General features: G+C 44.8%; 1 protein-coding gene across 1 annotated transcript in view; it reads right to left on the reverse strand.

Annotated features, from left to right (window-relative positions):
• Positions 1-23,932, reverse strand: part of adcy6a (adenylate cyclase 6a) — a 50,374-nt gene that overhangs the window by 21,518 nt on the left and 4,924 nt on the right. The window contains exons 2-3 of the mRNA XM_052483088.1: positions 23,297-23,523; positions 22,143-23,067 (exon numbers count right to left, since the gene is read on the reverse strand). Coding sequence (XP_052339048.1) covers positions 22,143-23,066 — 924 coding nt within the window. The 5' untranslated portion in view covers position 23,067; positions 23,297-23,523. The remainder of the gene's footprint in view (positions 1-22,142; positions 23,068-23,296; positions 23,524-23,932) is intronic.

Below are 23,932 nucleotides of genomic sequence, written 5' to 3' on the forward strand. Positions count from 1 at the left end.
AGCGTGTGTGTGAGCGTGACCGTGTGCGTGTGAAACCAGCAACCAGTGGAATCATTTGACACTTGAGCTCGCTTCTCCGAGCATTTCCCCCCCTCACACCTACTTCCCTTGGGTTACTAGCTGTGACTGTGAGCATGTGATTGTCTCCATGTGCGAGGTTGTTGTTGACTGTTCAGTTACAATCCCATACAGTAAGTCCCATTCGTTAGCTCCTCCCACGCTCTCACACAGACTGAGGTATATAATATTCAAAACAAAAGACCAAAGAAACATGGAAACACCGTATAGTCGACGCGGGCAGGAAAAGGTCCTTAAACACTGAAGATGATTATACTACTAATGATAGTGATGTTTAAAAAAAAAAATCTATATCCCTCTGTCCTCTCCCCTTCTCTGTAACCCCAGGGCTAAAGGGTTGTGGTTAGCATTAGCCCTCGATGTGGCGAAGTCCAGTGCCTCACACCTTGGAAGACTCTGACCTGTCAGAGACGCTTGCACCACACAAGGTGTTCACTTAGCAGGCATTGCCCACATTCCACTGGCTCCCTCCAAAGACCTGCCACCCACTACCCAGGAGGGGTCACTGAGGGTACAGGCCTGGACCTAGAGAGTTAGGGTGGAGGGTACACTGTAACAGGATAAACTGTCAATTATACGGTAATGCTGATTATTATCAGCATTATTGTGTTGCCAGTTTGGAGGCCTTTGTTAAGGCCTCTCGAAGTGCAAGTGATATAAAACACAAAATATTCATTCATATGCTGTAATGTGTAAACACATGTGTAAACACATTACTATAGCAACCAACCTGCTAGCACCAATCCCATTAAATTACGGTAAAACACTGTGAAATCTCCCATCAATGAATTTCATTAATTGATTAATTAATTACAATTACGGTAGCATGTACTTGTTTACAGTACAATACAGTCAATTATATGGTATAATACGTTGTGTCATTACACAGTACTTGCTTTGATACTATATTTAGATTACAGTAGTGTACTGCAATATGAAATACAATAACTTATTTGCCACTTTGCTGCCTGTAAGTTACTGTCAAAATCACAGCAACCCCTTTACAGTGTACAGGGTAGGGTCCAGAGAGGGAGGGTGGAGGATAAAGACCTGGGTCTAGAGAGGGAGGGTGGAGGATACAGACCTGGGTCTAGAGAGGGAGGGTGGGGGATACAGACCTGGGTCTAGAGAGGGAGGGTGGAGGATACAGACCTGGGTCTAGAGAGGGAGGGTGGAGGATACAGACCTGGGTCTAGAGAGGGAGGGTGGAGGATACAGACCTGGGTCTAGAGAGGGAGGGTGGAGGATACAGACCTGGGTCTAGAGAGGGAGGGTGGAGGATACAGACCTGGGTCTAGAGAGGGAGGGTGGAGGATACAGACCTGGGTCTAGAGAGGGAGGGTGGAGGATACAGACCTGGGTCTAGAGAGGGAAGGTGGAGGATATAGACCTGGGTCTAGAGAGGGAGGGTGGAGGATACAGATCTGTGTCTAGAGAGGGAGGGTGGAGGATACAGACCTGGGTCTAGAGAGGGAAGGTGGAGGATACAGACCTGGGTCTAGAGAGGGAGGGTGGAGGATACAGACCTGGGTCTAGAGAGGGAAGGTGGAGGATACAGACCTGGGTCTAGAGAGGGAGGGTGGAGGATACAGACCTGGGTCTAGAGAGGGAGGGTGGAGGATACAGATCTGTGTCTAGAGAGGGAGGGTGGAGGATACAGACCTGGGTCTAGAGAGGGAGGGTGGAGGATACAGACCTGGGTCTAGAGAGGGAAGGTGTAGGGGGCTCAGGCTAGCAGCTAGCTATCCCTGTTTGGGACCACAATCACTGACTTTCATTCGCTGTTTGTTCACTGTAATCCAGAACCAATCCTCCTGGAACATCAGCTTCCTCAATCCAAAGCCACGATCATGCATTTTCCTACATTCTATCCACAACAATCTGTGCAGCCAGGAAAAACAAAGGGGCTGCCTTCTACATGCAGAAACCTGAGGCGTCTTAGAAACCTAACAGCCTGGCTTTACATTAGGACCCTCAGGAACTCTATTACTACCGAGGCCAATTTCAAGACATGGACTAAGACATGTAAGCACTAGGTGGGAAAAGTCCATTTAGTGGGACATAACTATACAGGAAGCGGAGAGGAGAGCTGCAGTGAATTTATAAGTCCATTTTCCCAGTGGGAACAGTGACTGATGGGATATTATTGCTGAAACGGGGCCAGGGAGAGAGCAGTCGGAGTGCTATGGCCTTTCTGAAGCGTCTGGAAGTCCTTCAAACATCTGTGTTAGATCAATCTGAGAGAGAACTAGTGACAAAGCAGAACATGAATCATTCTCTATGAGCTTTGCCTCATGTCTACCTGTGTGTGTGTGTGTGTGTGTGTGTGTGTGTGTGTGTGTGTGTGTGTGTGTGTGTGTGTGTGTGTGTGTGTGTGTGTGTGTGTGTGTGTGTGTGTGTGTGTGTGTGTGTGTGTGTGTGTGTGTGTGTGTGTGTGTGTGTGTGTGCGTGTGTGTGTGTGCGATTGTCTCTCTTTTTCTTCAGCTATTTCTCTCTCAGTTTTTCTGTTGACTTTTCTTCGTCTTCCCTGTCTTTTTTTGTTTCTCATTGGCTCCCTTTTTCTCTCCCTCTCTCGCTACCAGTCTCTCCCTTTCCCTACCTCCCTCCCTCTTTCCCTCCCGCTGTCGTGCTAGGAAGGCATCTGCTGGGTTTGTGTACTCAGCCTGGACTCCATGTCTACACAGTTCTCTCCCTGCCCTTATCTGAAATGGCCAGAGCTGTATGGACAGATAGAGGGAGGACCTGCCTATTCCAGTTCTGCTAGCCTGCCTGTCTTCCAGTGATGGGGGGGACAAAATCGATACAGTTACATATCGGGGTCCTATGTTAAACAATATATTGTATTGTATCTTTTTGACAATACCGCAATATTATGTTTTTGCGCTAGTTGGCTGTAACTGCACCAAAACGCTAGTATTTTTCCTTCATAGGTTGCTCGCCATCTTCTTTTTCAATATGGAGTCAATCTGTTTTCAGCACTTTTATTTCCATAACCGATCAAAACTCATTTTCTAAGGAGCGGTCTCATCGAATCGCAATAAAATCCCAGTATCAAATGACAATACATATAGAATCGAGAGAATCGCAATACATATCGTATCAGTATCGTGACAATATCGTGTCGGGAGGTGCCTGGCAATTCCCATCGCTACTGTACTCTGCACCACCGTTAACCTGTCCACAAGAGATTAGCTGCTGACTGACTAACTAGTTGTCACGTGTGCTCCCTCTCCGGCCTCCAGGTCACCAGGCTGCTCGTTATGGCGCACACCTGCCACCATCGTTACGCACACCTGCACGTCATCAGACTCCCCCTGGACTCCACCATCACTTCCCTGATTACCTTCTCTATATATATGCCACTCCCTATGGTTCCTTCCCCAGGCCTCATCGTTTCTGTTTCAGTTTCATGTCTGTGCGTTGTTCGTGTATTGTATTATGTTACGTTTTATTTGATTCAAATACGCACTCCCTGTAACTTACCTCCCGACTCTCAGCGCACATGGTTACACTAGTTTATTATTACCCCTTTTCTATCAAGGCCTCACAAACTCTCAGCGCCATCATTCAGAATCTGAGCCATCGAACAGGTCTGATGATAATAATACTAATGGTGGAACACCCAAACAAAACCGCCAGGCCAAACCATTATCAGAGTGAGGGGGGTCGGGGGTCGGGTTACAGGCTTACAGCCTCCCACACAGTTCCTACTCCTCGGGGCTTGAAAGAACAGCGAGCTTTCGCAACGCCCCGGAAGCATCCAAAACGTGCAGCCTCACAAGCCCCTCAGCTGGCCGACCGCAGATAAGCTTCTCTGAACCAGACAAGCGATGGGCAACAACAACTAAAAACACCCTGTGTGTCCCTCTCCCTCCCACCCATTGGCCCCAATCTCCACTCAAGTGTCCTCTCCCCCAGCCATAGTCCATTCTACATTTGGACTGGTGCCACGTCGGCACGGCTTGTTTACAGCCCAATGTACTGTTCCTATGGCCAGGCCTGTGGATGGCAGCCGCATTTAGCCGCCATTTTGTCATTTGTGTGGTAGGGGAACAAAGTTGTAGAACAGCCCGACCACTAACGTAAACCATTACCCTCGTCTTAACCTTCACTCGCTAATTCTGCCATTCGGATGGTAAAAAAAACTGAGGTTACTAAACAAGAATGGTACAGGCTCAGAATTTGTCACCAGGCAAGTATGCCTATACGGTATCCTTTTCCAGAATCTGATGGAAAGGGGAGACAAAAAATGTTCCCTCATGCTAAAATGCAACAATAACTCAACTGTATATACCAACACAGCCTACTGGGTCTTGACGACATGAGTTGTAGTTGTTTCCATGGCAACCGCCGGACTGAACCGAACACAAGCACCGAGAGAGACACATGATTGGCTAGTGGTGGTGGTGCCTTTTTTTTGTTGTTCCAGTCATTCTCAGAAGTGATGCTAAAATGATGATTCCTTTCTCATGTTGCTCATTGGTCCTTGTCTGCTCTAGGGGGCCTGTTGCAAAGATCCTAGAAAAGCTTGCTGCTCCAAAGGAATGAAAACAACAACTTTGATAAACAGCAAATATCAAATGTGTGAAGTGCCAAGTGTAAAAACGAGACACTAGGTGTATTCTCACCAGCAGAAACCCTGTATATCTGTGTATATGTATAGATCAGTGTGTAATATCTCTTGAAGAATCCCCTGACACCCCTCAAAATGACTAACCACAGTCAGCTCAGAATCCTGTCCAGGCAAAAGGAATTAAACCTTTTCCTCAAACTCTGAAAAAACCCACTGTTGTGTTCTTGTGATCCCCAGAAGACATGCTGGTAAGGATGAGAATCTCAGTGTGACAAGTAGCTTTGTTAAAATGCTGCTGTGGTGTTAAATGCACAAATAATTTATCGGGGTGACTGTGTGGGAAGAATGTCGTATTCTCCTCCTTCGATTGCACAGCCTCGCTACCTTATCCTCCACCTCCTTCTGCTCATCTTCTTCCTCCTCCTCACCCATCTCCACCTCCTCCTGCTCCTCTTCCTCCTCCTCGTTCTCCTGCTCCTCTTCCTCCTCGCCCTCCTCCTCTACCTCCACCTCCTCCTCCTCCACCTCCTCACCATCTTCCTCCTCCTCTACCTCCTCCTCCTCCTCCTTTTCTCCTCTTCCTCCTCACCCTCTACCGCCACCTCATCCTCCTCCACCTCCTCCTCCTCTTCTTCCTCCTCCTCCACACCCTCCTCCACCTCCCTCCTCCTCCTCCTCCTCCTCCTCTTCTTCCTCCTCCTCCACACCCTCCTCCTCCTCTTCTTCCTCCTCCTCCACACCCTCCTCCTCCTCTACCTCCACCTCGTCCTCCTCCACCTCCTCCTCACCCCCTTCCTCCTTCTCTACCTCCTCCTCCACCTCGCATGAGGTATCTTGTTCTACACCCGAATGGCTGTTCAGGTGTTAAAACCTCTGATGACTTGTTCTACACTGCTGAATAGGATGCCATGGGTTAAACAGTGTTTCCTTTAATGTCTCCCTTGTCTAGGGAAACATGGACCTTGGCTTCCCCGTCAAGGTCCAAGATCATACATGTAGGCCTCCTGCTCAAGACCCATTATCGAAAGCTTAATATGGGAATATTCAACAATATTTGTGGGTCATATATTATGAAACACTTAAAAAACACTCACTTATACAATATCTATAGAAAAACAATTACACTTGAGACATCCAGACAGTTGTTAACACAGTGAGAAGCTACAAGTACTCATTTTCCACTTAATTTGTCTAATGAAAGAAATATACTTTTTTAACCATGTCGTGAGGAGTGTGTGTGTGTGTGTGTGTGTGTGTGTGTGTGTGTGTGTGTGTGTGTGTGTGTGTGTGTGTGTGTGTGTGTGTGTGTGTGTGTGTGTGTGTGTGTGTGTGTGTGTGTGTGTGTGTGTGTGTGTGTGTGTGTGTTTGTGCATGTGTGTGCTTGTGCATGAGGGAGTGTGTGTTAGTGCGTGTGTGTTGTGAATGTGTGTGTGTGTGTGTGTGTGTGTGTGTGTGTGTGTGTGTGTGTGTGTGTGTGTGTGTGTGTGTGTGTGTGTGTGTGTGTGTGTGTGTGTGTGTGTGTGCTTGTGCATGAGGGAGTGTGTGTTAGTGCGTGTGTGTTAGTGAGTGTGTGTTAGTGCGTGTGTGGCGTGCTAACACACGCATTGCTGTGAGTGGGAGTGTGTGCATACAGAGCGGGATAGAGTGAGTGGCTGATATGACGCAGACTCTGATAAGACTGTTCCATGTGACGCAACACAACGGTTAGCAGAAACGCCTGGGGCTGGTTATTTTTAGGAGGTCTCTGACCTCTCTCAAGCCCTATATCAACAATGTTCACCCGCTACAATACACCAAACCTGCTGTGTCATGGACTCCTGGACAGTCAAGATATAGCTATTACAGTATTACAGTTTCAACCACAACACCTTTCTTAAAACAAATAAAAACAAGAAATAAAAACTACAAAGACCAGCAAAAATGTACATAGTCAGTTACAGTTCCACTTTGTCTGTGGTGGCGGACACACATTGACAAGAACCCTGCCAACTTTTCCAATGTTTACATCACAACAATGAATCACACAACTATTACGACAATCTATCAGTGAGATGGTTCCCATTAATGAGCTCCAAGAGGTTACACACACCACACACACACACACACCACACACACACGGAGGAAAATGTGTTGGCCGTCATGTTCCTAAGGAAAAACAAAGAACGGCATTTCTGACAAAGCCCTTAATGAGAGCCCTGAGGGAGGGTGTCAACCAACAGAAACCAGGGGTTGTGTTCTGGCCCTGTGTGTGTGTGTGTGTGTGTGTGTGTGTGTGTGTGTGTGTGTGTGTGTGTGTGTGTGTGTGTGTGTGTGTGTGTGTGTGTGTGTGTGTGTGTGTGTGTGTGTGTGTGTGTGTGTGTGTGTAGTTAATTGATTCCAGCTGGGAAAAGAAAAGACTGTGGATTACTGAGAGAGAGAGAGAGAGAGAGAGAGAGAGAGAGAGAGAGAGAGAGAGAGAGAGAGAGAGAGAGAGAGAGAGAGAGAGAGAGAGAGAGAGAGAGAGAGAAAGAAAGAGAGAGAGAGAGAGAGAGAGAGAGAGAGAGAGAGAGAGAGAAAGAGAGAAAGAGAGATAGAGAGAGAGAGAGAGAGAGAGATAGATAGATAGATAGATAGATAGATAGATAGATAGAGAGAGAGGGGGAAATAGGGGGGGTGAGTATTTTCTAATTGACTGAGGCTTACTTCCAAAATGTTTATTTGCTTGTTTACAATAAAAACACAGAGAGAGGAGGAAGAAGTTTAGGCCTATTTCGCTGGTTTTGACACCAAACATAGTCAAACATAAAAACGAGACAACACTACACACAGAAGCGATAAATGCTATCCAAGTGACACTGCCGGCATGTGCCGAAATGTTATCCATAGGACATATTTGGTTCTAAATGCAGCATCCTTCAGGTCTACATTTAGACCTCTTGCCCTGTTACACAATGTGGATTTACGATGCCCCACCAGTAGCAGAGACTGGCGTCTCACTCACAGGAGGCTTGTCTTAGTTCATTTGAGTCTGCTATCAACAACAGCTGGCTACAGTGAGCTTCATGACCTACTAGCCTTAATACTATTAGTGAAGCTAGACTCTCGGACGGCCAGTCAGGTTCACTCGGCTACAGTATGCTAGCTGTTACGTCATGATCGGTGAGACACTTCACTTCATCTTCGACTCCCAGAGTCCACGGGCCACGGTCACTTCATTGTAACAGTTTTTCTTGCTACAAGGTTCAAAGACTTAAGGGCCACATCCCATCCCTCAGCCTCAACCTTTATCCTATGCCTCCGAGGCGGTCCAGACGATTAAGCGCTGAATTTAGCGGCTATGATGCAGCTAAAGGTACTAGCCTAGCATCGGATTGCAAAGCTACCGGTAACTTTACCAAAGTCTTCAATCATTTTGGTAATTAACATAATATATGGCAATGTACAGTATATATTTAAAAAAGTATGTGGACACCCCTTCAAATGAGTGGATTCGGCTATTTCTGCTTCAGCCATTGCTGACAGGTGTATAAAATCGAGCACAATTCCCATAGACAAACATTGGCAGTACAATGGCCTTACTGAAGAGCTCAGTGACTTTCAACGTGGCACCGTCATAGGATGCCACCTTTCCAACAAGTCAGTTCGTCAAATTTCTGCACTGCTAGAGGTGCCCCGGGTAACTCTAAGTGCTGTTATTGTGAAGTGGAAACGTCTAGGAGCAACAACGGCTCAGCCGTGAAGTGGTAGGCCACACAAGCTCACAGAACGGGACAGCCAGGTTGCTGAAGTGCGTAGTGCAATAAAAAAATTGGGTGTCCTCGTTTTGCAACACTCACTACCGAGTTCCAAACTGACTCTTTATGCAACGTCAGCACAAGAACCTTTCGTCTGGATATCCATGAAATGGGTTCCATGGCCGAGCAGCCTCACAGATCACCATGCGTAATGCAAAATGTCGGCTGGAGTGGTGTGAAGCTCGTTGCCAGTCTCTGGAGTGATGAATCACATTTTACCATCTGGCAGTCCGACGGTCGAATCTGGGTTGGGGGATGCCAGGAGAACGTTACCTGCCCCAATGCATAGTGCCAAATGTAAAGTTTGGTGGAGGAGGATTAATGTTTTTTTTATGGTTTCGGGCTAGGCCACTTAGTTCCAGTGAAGGGAAATCTTAACGCTATAGCATACAATGACATTCTAGACGATTCTGTGCTTTCAAGTTTGTGGCAAGAGTTTGGGGAAGGCCCTTTCCTGTTTCAGCTGGAAAGGTCCATACAGCAATGGTTTGTCGAGATCGGTGTGGAACAACCTGACTGGCCTGCACAGAACCCTGACCTCAACCTCATCAAACACCAATGGGATGACCTGCGAACCAGGCCTAATCGCCCAACATCCGTGCCCGACCTCACTAATGCTCTTGTGGCTGAATGGAAGCAAGTCCCCGCAGCAATGTTCCAAGTGGAAAGCCTTCCCAAAAGAGGGGAGGTTGTTATAGCGCGAGAGGGGGGACCAACTCCATATTAATGCCCATGATTTTGGAATTAGATGCTCAACGAGCATGTGTCCACATACTTTTGGTCATGTAATGTATCTTAACTTAAAAAATATATATGTTTTATAACTACAACAATTGTATTTGTATATAATATAATTGTTTTATATCAACAATGACATTATTTTCAACTATACCGCTGCAACTCGTCCAACTACAAACTTTTTCACAACGGCCACCAGCTTGATGGCAAAACATTTACCACAAGTACACGTTGGCCTAGTAAGATAAGTAAAAGTGTGTAAAATAATGAATAAAGGATATTTCATCCAATGGTATTCACTAAGTTGATTTTTTATATTTAGGATACTGTTTTACAGCTTTGTTATTTCCATTTTTTTTATTTAAAAATCATATTTTTAATTATTATTTCATATATTTGACATGTGATAAGGCCACACAGAGGGCCAGAGATAATTACAGACCTGTGATAATCAGATCCGGTCTGTCATACCAATTTGTTTCAAGCAGACCACCATAGTCCCCGTGCTCAAGAACGCCAATGACTCTCGCCCCAGTAGCACTCGCATCTGTAGCCATAAAATTCTTTGAAAGAGTGGTCATGGCTCACATCAACACCATCATCCGAGAGACCCTGGACCCACTTCGATTCGTATACCGCCCCAACAGATCCACAGATGACGCAATCTCCATTAGAGGTTGGCCGATTAATTAGGGTTAGGGTTAGTTTTCAAGTTTTCATAACAATCGGTAATCAGCATTTTTGGACGCCAATTATGGCCGATTACATAGCAATCCACGAGGAGACTGCGTGGCAGGCTGATCACCTGTTACGCGAGTGCAGCAAGGAGCCAAGGTAAGTTGCTAGCTAGCATTAAACTTATCTTAGAAAAAACAAATCAATCAATCTTAACATAATCACTAGTTAACTGCACATGGTTGATGATATTACTAGGTTAACTAGCTTGTCAATTACTAGGTTAGCAATGCGGTGCCTGTTAATTTATCATTGAATCACAGCATACTTCGCCAAACGGGTGATGATTTAACAAAAGAGCATTCACATCAGGGTATATGCAGCAGTTTGGGCCGCCTGACTCGTTGCAAACTGTATGAAGACCATTTCTTCCTAAGAAAGACAATAATTAATTTGCCAGAATTTTACATAATTATGACGAAAGGTTTATTCTTTCAGTGAAATACGGAACCGTTCTGTATTTTATCGAACGGGTGGCAACCCTAAGTCTAAATATTGCTGTTACATTGCACAACCTTCAATGTTATTTTTTCGAAATGATCGTTTCTGGATTTGACCATATTAATGGCCTAAGGCTCGTATTTCTGTGTGTTTATTATATTATAATTAAGTCTATGATTTGATATTTGATAGAGCAGTCTGACTGAGCGGTGGTAGGCAGCAGCAGGCTCTTAAGCATTCATTCAAACAGGACTTTCCTGCATTTGCCAGCAGCTCTTCACAATGCTTGAAGCACAGCGCTGTTTATGACTTCAAGCCTATCAACTCCCGAGATTAGGCTGGCAATACTATAGTGCCTATAGCGATGAGTGATGAAACAAGATAGTAGCTACTAACAATTGGATACCACGAAATTGGGGAGAAAAAGGGGTAAAATAAAAATAAATAAATAATAATAATACATTTTTAAAACTTCTTAACTGGGAATATTGAAGACTCATGTGTAAAGGAACCACCGGCTTTCATATGTTCTCATGTTCTGAGCAAGGAACTTAAACGTTAGCTTTTTTACATAGCACATATTGCCCTTTTATTTTCCTCTCCATCACTGTGTTTTTGCATTATTTAAACCAAATTGAACATGTTTCATGATTTATTAGAGACTAAATTGATGTTATTTGTGTATTATATTAAGTTAAAATAAAAGTGTTAATTGAGTATTGTTGTAATTGTCATCATTACAAATAAATATATAGAAATCGGCTGATTAATCGGCATTGGCTTTTTTTTGGTCCTCCAATAATCGGTATCGGCATTGAAAAATCATAGTCGGTCGACCTCTAATCTCCATAGCACTCCACACTGCCCTCACCCACTTGGACAAAAGGAATACCTATGTAAGAAGGCTGTTCATTGACTGCAGCTCAGCATTCAACACCATAGTCCCCTCCAAGCTCATCACCAAGCTCAAGATCCAGCAACTAGATCCTGGACTTTGGGACGGGCCGCACCCAGTCGATAAGGGTAGGCAACAAGACATCCGCCACATCAACACGGGGGCCCCTCAGGGGTGTGTGCTTAGTCCCCTCCTGTACTCCCTGTTCCCCCATGACTGCGTGGGTGAACGACTCCAACGCCATCATCAAGTTTGCTGATTATACAACGGTGGTAGGACTGATCACTGATGACGATTAGACAGCCTATAGGGAGGATGTCAGAGACCTGGCAGTCTGGTGCTAGGACAACAACCTCTCCCTCAATGTCAGCAAGAAAAAGGAGCTTATCGTGGACTACAGGAAGCGGAGGGGCAAGCACACCCCCATCCACATCGATGGGGCTGTAGTGGAGTGAGTCAAGAGCTTTAAAATCCTCTGTGTCCACATCACCATTGTCCAAACACACCAATACGGTCATGAAGAGGGATCAACAATGCTCCTTCCCCCTCAAGAGGCTGAAAAGATTTGGCATGGGCCCTCAGACCCTCCAAAGGTTATACAGCTGCACCATTGAGAGCATCTTGACTGGCTGCATCACCGCTTGGTACGGCAACTGCAAGGCATCCAGCTGCAAGGCGCTACCGGGGGTGGTGAGTACGACCCAGTACATCACTGGGTCCAAGCTCTCTACCATCCAGGACCTCTATACCAGGCGGTGTCAGAGTAATGCCCCAGAAATTGTCAAAGACTCCAGCCACCCAAGCCATAGACTGTTCTCTGTGTTACCGCATGGCAAGCGGTACCAGTGCACCAAGTCTGGAACCAATAGGACCTTGAACAGCTTCAACCCCCTCAGGAGGCTGAAAAGATTTGTCAAGGGCCCTCAGATCCACCAAAAGTTATACAGCTCCACCATTGAGAGCATTTTGACTGGCTGCATCACCACTTGGTACGGCAACTGCAAGGCATTCAACTGCAAGGCGCTACAGAGGGTGGTGAGTACAACCCAGTTACATCACTGGGTCCGAGCTCCCTTCCATCCAAGACCTCTATACCAGGCGGTGTCAGGAGAAGGCCCCTAAAATTGTCAAAGACAGCCACCAAAGCCATAGACTTTTCTCTTTGCTATCGCAAGGCAAGCGGTACCAGTGCACCAAGTCTGGAACCAACAGGTCGCTGAACAGCTTCAACCCCCAACCCATAAGACTTCTAAACAAGACTGCTGAATAGCTCATCAAATAGCTACCTGGACTACCTTGCTTCAACCTTTTTTTGCACTGACTCTCTTGCACTAACTATGCACACACACTGTATTCTACCCACACACACTGACAACCCAACACACACATTCACAACATGCACACATGCATACTGTCGCCACAAACACACTTTCACACTCACCACATACTCTGCTGCTACTGTCTATTAGCTATCCTGTTACCTAGTCACTTTACCCCTACCTATATGTGTAATGTGGTGCGTGCTGGTGAAAGGGAAGTCAGGCGCAGGAGAATGAACTTGGTTAAAAAACGGAGCTGTTTAATAAACATCAAAACCTCCGAGAACCAAAGTATACAAAATAACAAATAGAGGGTTCAAAACCCGTCGCACAACAGAAAATACAATCAACACCTACATACAACAAACAATCTCCGACCTGATGGGAAACAGAGGGTTAAATACACATCATGTCCTGAATGGGATTGGAACCAGGTGTGTAAGGAAGACAAGACAAAACCAATGGAAAATTAAAAATGTATCAATGACAAAAAGTTAATTTGTGGAATTTCTTTCCTTAATAAGTTTCAGTCAATTAGTTGTGTTGTGACAGGGTAGGGGTGGTACACAGAAGATAGCCTTATTTGGTAAAATACCAAGTCAATATTATGGCAAGAACAGCTTGATTAAGCAAAGAGAAATGACAGTCCATCATTAATTTAAGACATGAAGGTCAGTCAATCAGAAAAATTATTCAAGTGCAGTCGCAAAAAACATAAAGTGCTATGATGAAACTGGCTCTCATGAGGACCTCCACAGGAAAGGAAGACCCAGAGTTACCTCTGCTGCAGAGGATAAGTTCATTAGAGTTAACTGCACCTCAGAAATTGTAGCCCAAATAAATTCAAGTAACAGACACATCTCAACATCAGCTGTTCAGAGGAAACCATGTGAATCAGGCCTTCATGGTCGAATTGCTGCAAAGAAACCACCACTAAAGGACACCAATAATAATAAGATACTTGCTTGGGCCACACCTCCAGGCTGTGTAAGGGCTATTTGACCAAGAAGGAGAGTGATGGAGTGCTGCATCAGATGACCTGGCCTCCACAATCACCCGACCTCAAACCCAAATGAGATGGTTTGGGATGAGTTGGACCGCAGAGTGAAGTAAAAGCAGCCAACAAGTGCTCAGCATATGTGGAAACTCCTTCAAGACTCTTGGAAAAGCATTCCTCATGAAGCTGGTTGAGAGAATGCCAAGAGTGTGCAAAGCTGTCATCAAGGAAGAAGAATCTAACATATAAAATGTATTTTGATTTGTTTAACACTTTTTGATTACTGCATGATTCCATATGTGTTATTCAATAGTTTTGATGTCTTCACTACTTTTCTACAATGTAAACAATTGTAAACAAAAAAAAGAAAGAAAAACCCTGGAATGAGTAGGTGTGTCCAAACTTCTGACTGGTACTGTATGTAAAGGGGTTATTTCAGTTTTGAATGTTTAATACATTTGCAAATTTTTTTTTTTAAATACAGTTTTTGCTTTGTCATCATGGGGTATTGTGTGTAGATTGATAAGGGAAAACATAACAAAATGTAGAAAAGGTGAAGGGGTCTGAATACTTTCTGAATGCACTGTAGCTACCTCAATTACCTCGTACCCCTGCACATCGACTCGGTAGTGGTACATAAGCGTTGTTATTTTTACTCGTTATTGTTATCCGTTATTCACTGTGTATTCATTCCTTGTGTCATTATTTCGATTATTATTATAGATTTTTTTTTTTATCTTTAACTCTGCATAGTTGCATTTCACCGTTAGTCTACGCCTGTTGTTTACGAAGCAGGTGACAAATAAAATGGGAATTGATTTGCAGCATCCAAAAGGGCCTACTAGATGTCTTGTGATAAATTACACAACGTCTTTGAAAGATACCAAAATTCTGGTAGTTTATTGGTAAACTTCGAAAGTTTCCAGTAATATAACCTCCCTTTGTAACCGTAGTCTAGCATTTGGGGGTATGGTTTGGCCTGGAGACGCCCTGAATTGGCCTTTACCTCCCCAGACAGCAGTAAAGCTATTCCAGGATTTTCATAAAGCCTGAATAGCAATTATTACAGTGTTTAAAAACGTATACGAGTTGCATTGGGATTTTCACACACACGTGCACGCACGCACACACAGCAGCTACCCACTAAGGTCTTTACATTGAACCCTCCATTATTGTAAATGGAAACAATATGTGCAGTCCCTTCAACCTATACAGAAATGCACACATGTACCCACGCACATGGCACAGGCATACAAAACACACACATACATACACAAACACACACATTACATTTTTTTATCACTTTGGTACAAGTATGTGGTAAAATTTCACAACTCTTAGTACAAAACTCAAAACAGATCATTTGAAAGGCTGTATTTTCAAAACTCTAAGCACATTTTCATTTGACTAAGTACAACACACAAAATCACACAGTGACCATTTCACCAAACCTGATCAGTGTTTCATCTAGAAATTCCTTTCATATAAAGTAATTGCCTTTCAAGGTGCAATGCTTCAAAATACTTTTCATATGATTCTCTTCTCATTTGTTTCAATACATTTGACCATCACTTAATCCAACAGTGCTTAATGGTTAACCACTTAACTGTTTGGTAAACCTATAGACTTTCAACTGGTTTGTCTACTATACATGGATTTTGAGAACTACAGAAATAGAATGTGTGTTTGTAAAGTATAAACATTTATGATACATGATAACCCTACACAATGACTACTCGTTATTGCTAATTGATTTGGTCATCATATAAGAGCAGGTATGTGAACACTTGCAATTTCTTTCAATATGGAACAGGATAGACAGCAAGGGAGAGGAGGAAATCAAAGAGCTCGTGTACAAGGGGCCCGTCAAAGAGGTGGGCATGAGCCCTGAAACAAAGAGGTCAAAGAGGTGGGCATGGGCCCTTTCAAAGAGGTCAAAGAGGTGGGCATGGGCCCTGAAACAAAGAGGTCAAAGAGGTGGGCATGGGCCCTTTCAAAGAGGTCAAAGAGGTGGGCATGGGCCCTGAAACAAAGAGGTCAAAGAGGTTGGCATGGGCCCAGTCAAAGAGGTCAAAGAGGTGGGCATGGGCCCTTTCAAAGAGGTCAAAGAGGTGGGCATGGGCCCTGAAAAAAGAGGTCAAAAAGGTGGGCATGGGCCCTGAAACAAAGAGGTCAAAGAGGTGGGCATGGGCTCTTTCAAAGAGGTCAAAGAGGTGGGCATGGGCCATGAAACAAAGAGGTCAAAGAGGTGGGCATGGGCCCTGTCAAAGAGGTCAAAGAGGTGGGCATGGGCCCTTTCAAAGAGGTCAAAGAGGTGGGCATGGGCCCTGAAACAAAGAGGTCAAAGAGGTGGGCATGGGCCCTTTCAAAAAGGTCAAAGAGGTGGGCATGGGCCCTGAAACAAAGAGGTCAAAGAGGTGGGCATGGGCCCTTTCAAAGAGGTCAAAGAGGTGGGCATGGGCCCTGAAACAAAGAGGTCAAAGAGGTGGGCATGGGCCCTGTCAAAGAGGTCAAAGAGGTGGGCATGAGCCCTGAAACAAAGAGGTCAAATAGGTGGGCATGGGCCCTTTCAAAGAGGTCAAAGAGGTGGGCATGGGCCCTGAAACAAAGAGGTCAAAGAGGTGGGCATGGGCCCTTTCAAAGAGGTCAAAGAGGTGGGCATGGGCCCTGAAACAAAGAGGTCAAAGAGGTGGGCATGGGCCCTGTCAAAGAGGTCAAAGAAGTGGGCATGGGCCCTGAAAAAAAGAGGTCAAAGAGGTGGGCATGGGCCCTTTCAAAGAGGTCAAAGAGGTGGGCATGGGCCCTTTCAAAGAGGTCAAAGAGGTGGGCATGGGCCCTGAAACAAAGAGGTCAAAGAGGTAGGTATTGGCCCTGAAACAAAGAGGTCAAAGAGGTGGGCATGGGCCCTGAAACAAAGAGGTCAAAGAGGTGGGCATGGGCCCTTTCAAAGAGGTCAACGAGGTAGGTATGGGCCCTGAAACAAAGAGGTCAAAGAGGTGGGCATGGGCCCTTTCAAAGAGGTCAAAGAGGTGGGCATGGGCCCTGAAACAAAGAGGTCAAAGAGGTGGGCATGGGCCCTGAAACAAAGAGGTCAAAGAGGTGGGCATGGGCCCTGAAACAAAGAGGTCAAATAGGTGGGCATGGGCCCTGTCAAAGAGGTCAAAGAGGTGGGTATGGGCCCTGTCAAAGAGGTGGGTATGGGCCCTTTCAAAGAGGTGGGTATGGGCCCTGTCAAAGAGGTGGGTATGGGCCCTTTCAAAGAGGTGGGTATGGGCCCTGTCAAAGAGGTCAAAGAGGTGGGTATGGGCCCTTTCAAAGAGGTGGGCATCAGAGAGAGGGAGGTAAACGGCGTGGAACTGTTGTGTCTAATGAAGTCCGGGCCATCTTGGTTGACCATGGGGTAAACAGAGGCTTGCCAGATTAGTCCCGTCCCCCCATCTGAAAAGATCATCTGTCAATTCGAACGTGAGAACATTTCACCAAGAAAAACGTCTGCAGGATATGCACTACGCTTTACCATTATATTTACAGTAGATAACATACTGTAAATTCCCAAAACATGCTACATTATTCTTCCAGTATGATCTATTGACAGTATACTATGTTCTAACACATGGTTGTGTCCGTGGCCGTGAGCTGACCGACCAGCAGGAGTGGGCAGCGGTGAAAATGGTAAGGGCCAGGACTGACATATGGCTTCCGAAATAGAGCAGGCCAATGAGGAGAATGATGACACCTTTGGCCAATGTGACATCCCTCAGCCTACCAACAATCACCTGCCTTTTGAAGAGGCAGCAGGTATCTATGAAACACATTTACCTGGTGCATTTCGAGAGAAACAACAACCGGGTGAAACAATTGCGGGCAAAGTATGTTCAGGCACACCACTATATACTGTATTACACTTACTGTTTGATGCACATGCTACTTGACAACTCCATATTAGAACTATATTGTAAGAAATAATGCCACAGATGTCTTAAAATTGAGGCAGTGTGCAATTGTCCACCAGAGCTGTTGCCAGATAATTGGATGTTCATTTCTCTACCTTAAGCTGCCTCGTTTTAGAGAATACTAACCAAAATATATTTTTAGAGGGTGATGGTGCTTGATGCTGCTGTGAACCATCACAAGTATATCTTAGTCGATGGAGTGGGCTTCAACCTGGCCAAAACGCAGCGCCGTGGGAGGAACCACATCGGCCAACGGGCGAACGTCCAAGTGCCTGGACAACGTGGGGGAAACATCTCCGTGTGCGCAGCTATCTCTGAAAATGGTGTGTGGTAGGACGTAGGCCATTACTTGGATCCTGCAATGCTGCACACCTCATTGTGTTTCTCAATGAAATTGAGCAGGCCTGTCAAGGTGAAGGGGTCACCTATGTCATTGTGTGGGACAACGTCAGGTTCCATCGTGGAGAGGTGGTTCACGCATGGTTTCGGACTCATCTCCAATCTGTAACCCAATCTATACCTGCCCCCCATACGCTCCTTTCCTCAACCCTGTTGAGGAATTTTTTTCAGCGCGGAGTTGGAAGGTGTACAATCGCCATCCCCATGAGCGTGTCACCCTCCTTCTGGCCATGGAAGAGGCATGCGACGACGTCAATGCAGACCAATGTCAAGCTTGGATTCACCATTCCAAAAGGTTTATCCCGCAGTGGATGAACAATGACGACATTCACTGTGGTGTGGATGAGAATTTATGGCTAAAGGCTCAAGACATGTCTTGATGCAAATGAATGCGTGCTAAATGCTGTTTTATTTTCATTCATTTCATTTGTTTCATGTCATTTCTTACATGTGATTACATACAGTACACCAATGACACAATTCTATCTGAAAAATAATGTTTTTTTTTGCATTAATGATTGTAGAGAATGTCTCCCTTGAGGTCACTTTTGATGACACATTGGATAGATATTATTGGGTAATGTAAGTATTTTAGCATATTACTTTCAGCACTTCTAAGGGCGATTTAAAACATGTGTCTTGCATGGTTGGCTATTGGATTAACTGGTAGTTAGAACAACTAAATTGAAAAGGTATCCTTATGTTGTGTTTTGGTGATTAAACCCATGTTCTCATTACATTTCACAATTAACGTATGTTGAATAAATGGTGGTGTGGTGAGAAATGTTTGCAAATCCAAATGAATGCACAATGACAGGTTTTGAACGAAGGACTGGCTGCGTTACAAGTGTGAACAGTTTGGAGTTTTGTACTAAGAGTTGTGAAAATGTACCACATACTTGTGAAAACACTGCCAAAGCGATTCCATTTTTTTGTTGTAAAAAGGCTCCACTGCCAGTGAGTGAAGAAGAGATCTTGTTTCCACATAGACCATGGCAGAGCAAAGGCCCAAACACATCCTGGGTCTAGATTTCTAATCCAGCCCATGTTCTCAGCAGGGGGGGGGCTTGGATCAGTGACAGGCGGAGTGAGTCCAGCCACGCATGTGGCAGGCAGGCAGCATACCCTACATCCTAATTATACCACAATGTCATTCCACTATGTGTGTGTGTGTGCGTAACGATTTCACAAATTCATTATCTGTAGCTAACGACGCCAACAGAAACCCAGCAAGGTTAATGAGTTATCGGAGAAAGGGGAAATACTTCCACACAAGCATATAAAAGTGATGGATGGCACTTTATTACTGTACAGCCATGTACACACACATATGATTACATTCAGTAGGAACCCTCGTTCACTTTAGCTCAGCAAACAAAACACTATGTGCTTTGTGTCACATGCATGACGTGGGGGTCATTGAGAACACCATTACATTACGCACATGCCCAGTAGCCCAGTTCTCACCATATAACACAATAAAGATGTCACACAGAGGTTGGTTGGCTACCACAGTCTTGAGCAGTGACCTTTCCTTACAGTGGCTTGAGTAATACAATCAAACATGTGCCTCATCAATAATAGACATTAGTCTAGTCAGAGGTGACAGATTAGTATATTTCAGTCTCAATGTATGACAGGTTGTAATCTCCTAGCTCTCTTTCGTAGTAACCAAAGATGTTCCCTTTTCCTCTTCCTCAATTAACATCCTTTGGTAAACAATTACGCTTTCTACAAAATATAATGTGTATGGAGTCTATAGTGTCTATATATCAGGGCTGGGGAATTGCCAGGGAACTCATAGTACGATATTATCACCATACTTAGTTAAGGAAACAATGTATTGCGATTCTCATAATTCTATACGTATTGTAATTCGATACTGTGATGTTATTGCGTTTTTGATGTTTCCAAACATATCGCTCATCATGTTTGCTGTGGAGGGATAAGAGCCAGCCAATTAGAAAGGGAGTTTTGACGAGTCGTGGAAATCAATGTGCTGAAAACAAATTGGCTCACTATTTAAAAAGATGATGGAGAACAAGCTCTGAAGGGAAAATACTAGAGTACTGAAGCATGTACAGCTGACTAGCACGAAAGTTATATTGCGATATTGTCTCCAAAAATCATACGATATATCATCCAAAATAATCCGATATATCATCAAAAATAATACGATATATCATCAAAAATAATACGATATATCATCAAAAATAATACGATAATATCATCAAAAATAATACGATATATCATCAAAAATAATACGATATATCATCAAAAATAATACGATAATATCATCAAAAATAATACGATATATCATCAAAAATAATACGATATATCATCAAAAATAATACGATAATATCATCAAAAATAATACGATATATCATCAAAAATAATACGATATATCATCAAAAATTTTACGATAATATCATCAAAAATAATACGATAATATCATCAAAAATAATACGATATATCATCAAAAATAATACGATATATCATCAAAAATAATACGATAATATCATCAAAAATAATACGATATATCATCAAAAATAATACGATATATCATCAAAAATAATACGATAATATCATCAAAAATAATAACATATATCATCAAAAATAATACGATATATCATCAAAAAGAATATCCTGATATGTAACTGTGTCGATTTTTCCACCATCACTAGTATATATAAAGCCTATAATTCCGACGTGAAATCATTTCGTGAACAATTGCCTTCTGAAAATGTGAACCTGGACAGAGGTGGAGCACTCTCCCAGTGGGAAGAAATCCTGTTATTTTAAATCAAGGGGGGAAACAACATTGTAACGACTAATGTTCCACCATGAACTAGGCCAAACATTCTTTTGTGTCCCCTCATTGTTTTTGTGGAATAGTCTCCCCCTTATTCCTTTCCCATACCTTCTCCCAATGGTCATAAACAGTTACACAACAGTTACAGTAATACAGAATGCACCCAGCCTCAGCCTCCATACAGCACCCCCACCATTGTAAAAATGCACAAAGTGTCCCTTGTGTGGGAGCACAGAGACCTGAGTGATACGGCTGAATAGTATTATGGGCTATGGTATTCTCTCTCTGGCACACACACACGCAGACACATACACACAAACTCACACACATCCGGCCGGCCGAGGTGGTTCATTCAGCCCATTGACCTTCAGCTAGCCCCTGGGTCCTTGGCATGACGCACAAACAACATACAGTAGGCCACATACACACACACACAAAGATACACAGACTGCCTACAAAACATTCAGAAATCTACTGGCAACACAGCGACAAACACACTGTTCCACCCACTGAGCAAAACACAGTGAAACACATTCATACAAGCTGCCAAAAAACAATGTATTGTCAGTAGGGAGGGGCAGGGTTATTAGAATATTCCAACTTTAGTATTGGATCTTCTTTTGGAGAGTAGTCATTTTTGAGATCATTATATAAAATCTTGTGTTTTATGGGGGAAAAAAGTATGCGGGGGCCCATACAGAAAGTTGCACAGGTAGCCTACACACGTTTCACTCATGTAGCTTGTTGTTATTGTTGGTCAATCAATGCGGTGCTACAGTCATCGTGTGTAGCAAGTGAAGTGAGTTGTCGGCAAGGACGCCTCAAAATAGCCTCAGTTAGCCTCAATTCGCCTTGCAACTTTAGCTCGCTTGCTAACTTAGCTGGCTACTGTAGCTAGCTAGCTTCTTCACAACAAGTTGATGCGGTCAAAACAGTCACTACCAGCTGGTGTGATAGATCAACTTTGGCAGCAACAAGTTAGTCTAACGAGCATGAGTCGGTTTGGCTACTTTCTAGCTCTCTCTTTCCCTCCGTTCCACACACATAGACACATAGTCACACACACCGGCCCCTGCTCCAATCTCACCCCTCACCCACCCTTCCAAGCAGGCTCTCACTTGAGTCGAGCGAGCAAGTCTACATTGATTTTTATTTTTTGACATATATACTCTTTAAACACATGTATTTCAACTATCCAGATATCCGAAAAAAATGTTGTGTTATTTTTCAAATAGTGATATCATTTCCAATGCCCATCTCTACTTGTCAGACTAGAACCACATGGTTGCCTGCACTGATACAATAATAATATTGTAGCCTGTGCTGTAGGCCCAAGAGTAAGATACCACAAAGTCTCAGCGTGCCCAGACACTCACTGCAGCCTTAGAAAAATAAATGAATATGACACACTGTAGGCCAAGGAGCCTACCTGTTTCCAGAGGAACACGTCTTCCTGGTTGAACTGCCAGGTGGTGACCAGGTGAATGGTGGAGAGCACCCCTCCGCTCAGCACGGCTGCTCTCATCCTGACAGGCAGCAGCGTGTAGATGATGTAAATGAAGAACACAGACCACCAGATGCCCTCAGATGCGCTGCGAGGCGCCACCATCAGCACGCCGAACACCTGCATCAGCAACAGGACCCCGATAACCAGGTAGCTCACCATCCACATGTAGTCCTGGTGGAAGCCGTTCCGGTTACACACAACCATGAGGGCCATGAACAGGGCCATGGCCACGGAGAGGGCCGAGGAGTAGGCCACGTCCGGGGTCGCGTGGACACAGTGGAAGGTCAGCATCACGCCACACACGATCACTAGCACCCCCATCAGCATGGTGAGGGAGCTCTGGTTGAGCCTGAAGAAGTAGCGCTGGTACAGAAGCTCCAGCTTATGAGACTGGAACTTCTTGGACTGGAACACCCGCACCACCCGCAGCCAGCAGTCTGCCGCCGTCACCACCCCTCCCCCATTGAGGCCCTCATCACCCGGCTCCCCGCCCCCCCCCCCATTCCTCCCCTTCAGGTCCCCGTCCTCAAAGCCCAAGTCGACAGATTTGAGCCCCACCCCTTCACCGGTGACGCCGCCTTTGCCGTAGTGGTCTTCTTGCCAGATGCAGCGCACACCGAAGTTGCCCCCCCCGCCCGTCGCCCCGGCCCCCCCTCCGCAGTGGTGGGGGTTGAGGGGGGCTCCAGAGGGGGGCTCCATGGCGTCCGGGTCCCTCAGGCAGCTCATGTAACGCGGGTTGCAGAGGGATGAGCCTCCCTTCTGCTTGGACTTCTTGCCATTGCGCTCCCCCCACGTGGTCTTGCGGTCGTCGACTCTGGCCACTAGGAAGCCGCTGAACCAGGACATTCTGTGTAGGAGGGAAGGGGGAGAAGCACAGCATAGGGCAGGTGGGGCTGTTAGAGTTTGAAAAATCATTCATAAATCCACCAACTTTAACTAGACATGCAGCAGTCTTTCTGAAAATTCGACAGAAAAAAAACACAAAAGACAACCATCTTGAATTGTCTTATCCTAACATCCTATAAAAAACAGTTAACCTGTTATTCTACGGACACCAGTATGACTGTGGACTTTACCTGTGTAGGTTCTGGTATATATCCCAGCCCTATCCTCTCCAGCAGGTCCACTCATTTATTCCAGTGGGCAGAGGTTTGAAGAAGTGAGGGGTTTCAGACTCTGTTCTACAGGGGTGTGGGTGGGTGTGACCGGGGCAGGTCCAGGGGTGTGTCAGACCAGAGCTTCGGACCTAGCAGGTGGTGTGAAAGGTTTAGGGGATACTCTATGATCTCCAGTGCTTCTGAGTCTGGGAGGAGAGACACAAAACACACACAAATAGAGGTGGAATTAGAAGGGCATTAGAAGTAAGAGTTGTGTTAGTAAGAACGCCAGAAATCCAATTAACACTACAATTATGTCATGGGTCAGTGCCAGCAACCACAAACAAGTCATACGTGGAAGTTATATAATCATCAGTTGGAGATGCAGAGCGACTCTCAATACGTGTCTTCAACGAAATGTCAGACAACAACATCACAATCATCCCAACTTAAACATTTGTCAAGGTTCAGCCTATAATTTCATCATAGACCAGTCTGGTGGCTTGACTCGTTAGATGTAAAGGAGGAAGGAGATAACAGGTGGTGGGAGCCTGGCATCGCCGGTAGGAAACACAGAAGACATTAATATTATCACTGACTCATTCTCTCACTGAT

This window comes from Oncorhynchus keta, chromosome 28 (assembly GCF_023373465.1).
Source record: "Oncorhynchus keta strain PuntledgeMale-10-30-2019 chromosome 28, Oket_V2, whole genome shotgun sequence".
Lineage (NCBI taxonomy): Eukaryota > Metazoa > Chordata > Actinopteri > Salmoniformes > Salmonidae > Oncorhynchus > Oncorhynchus keta.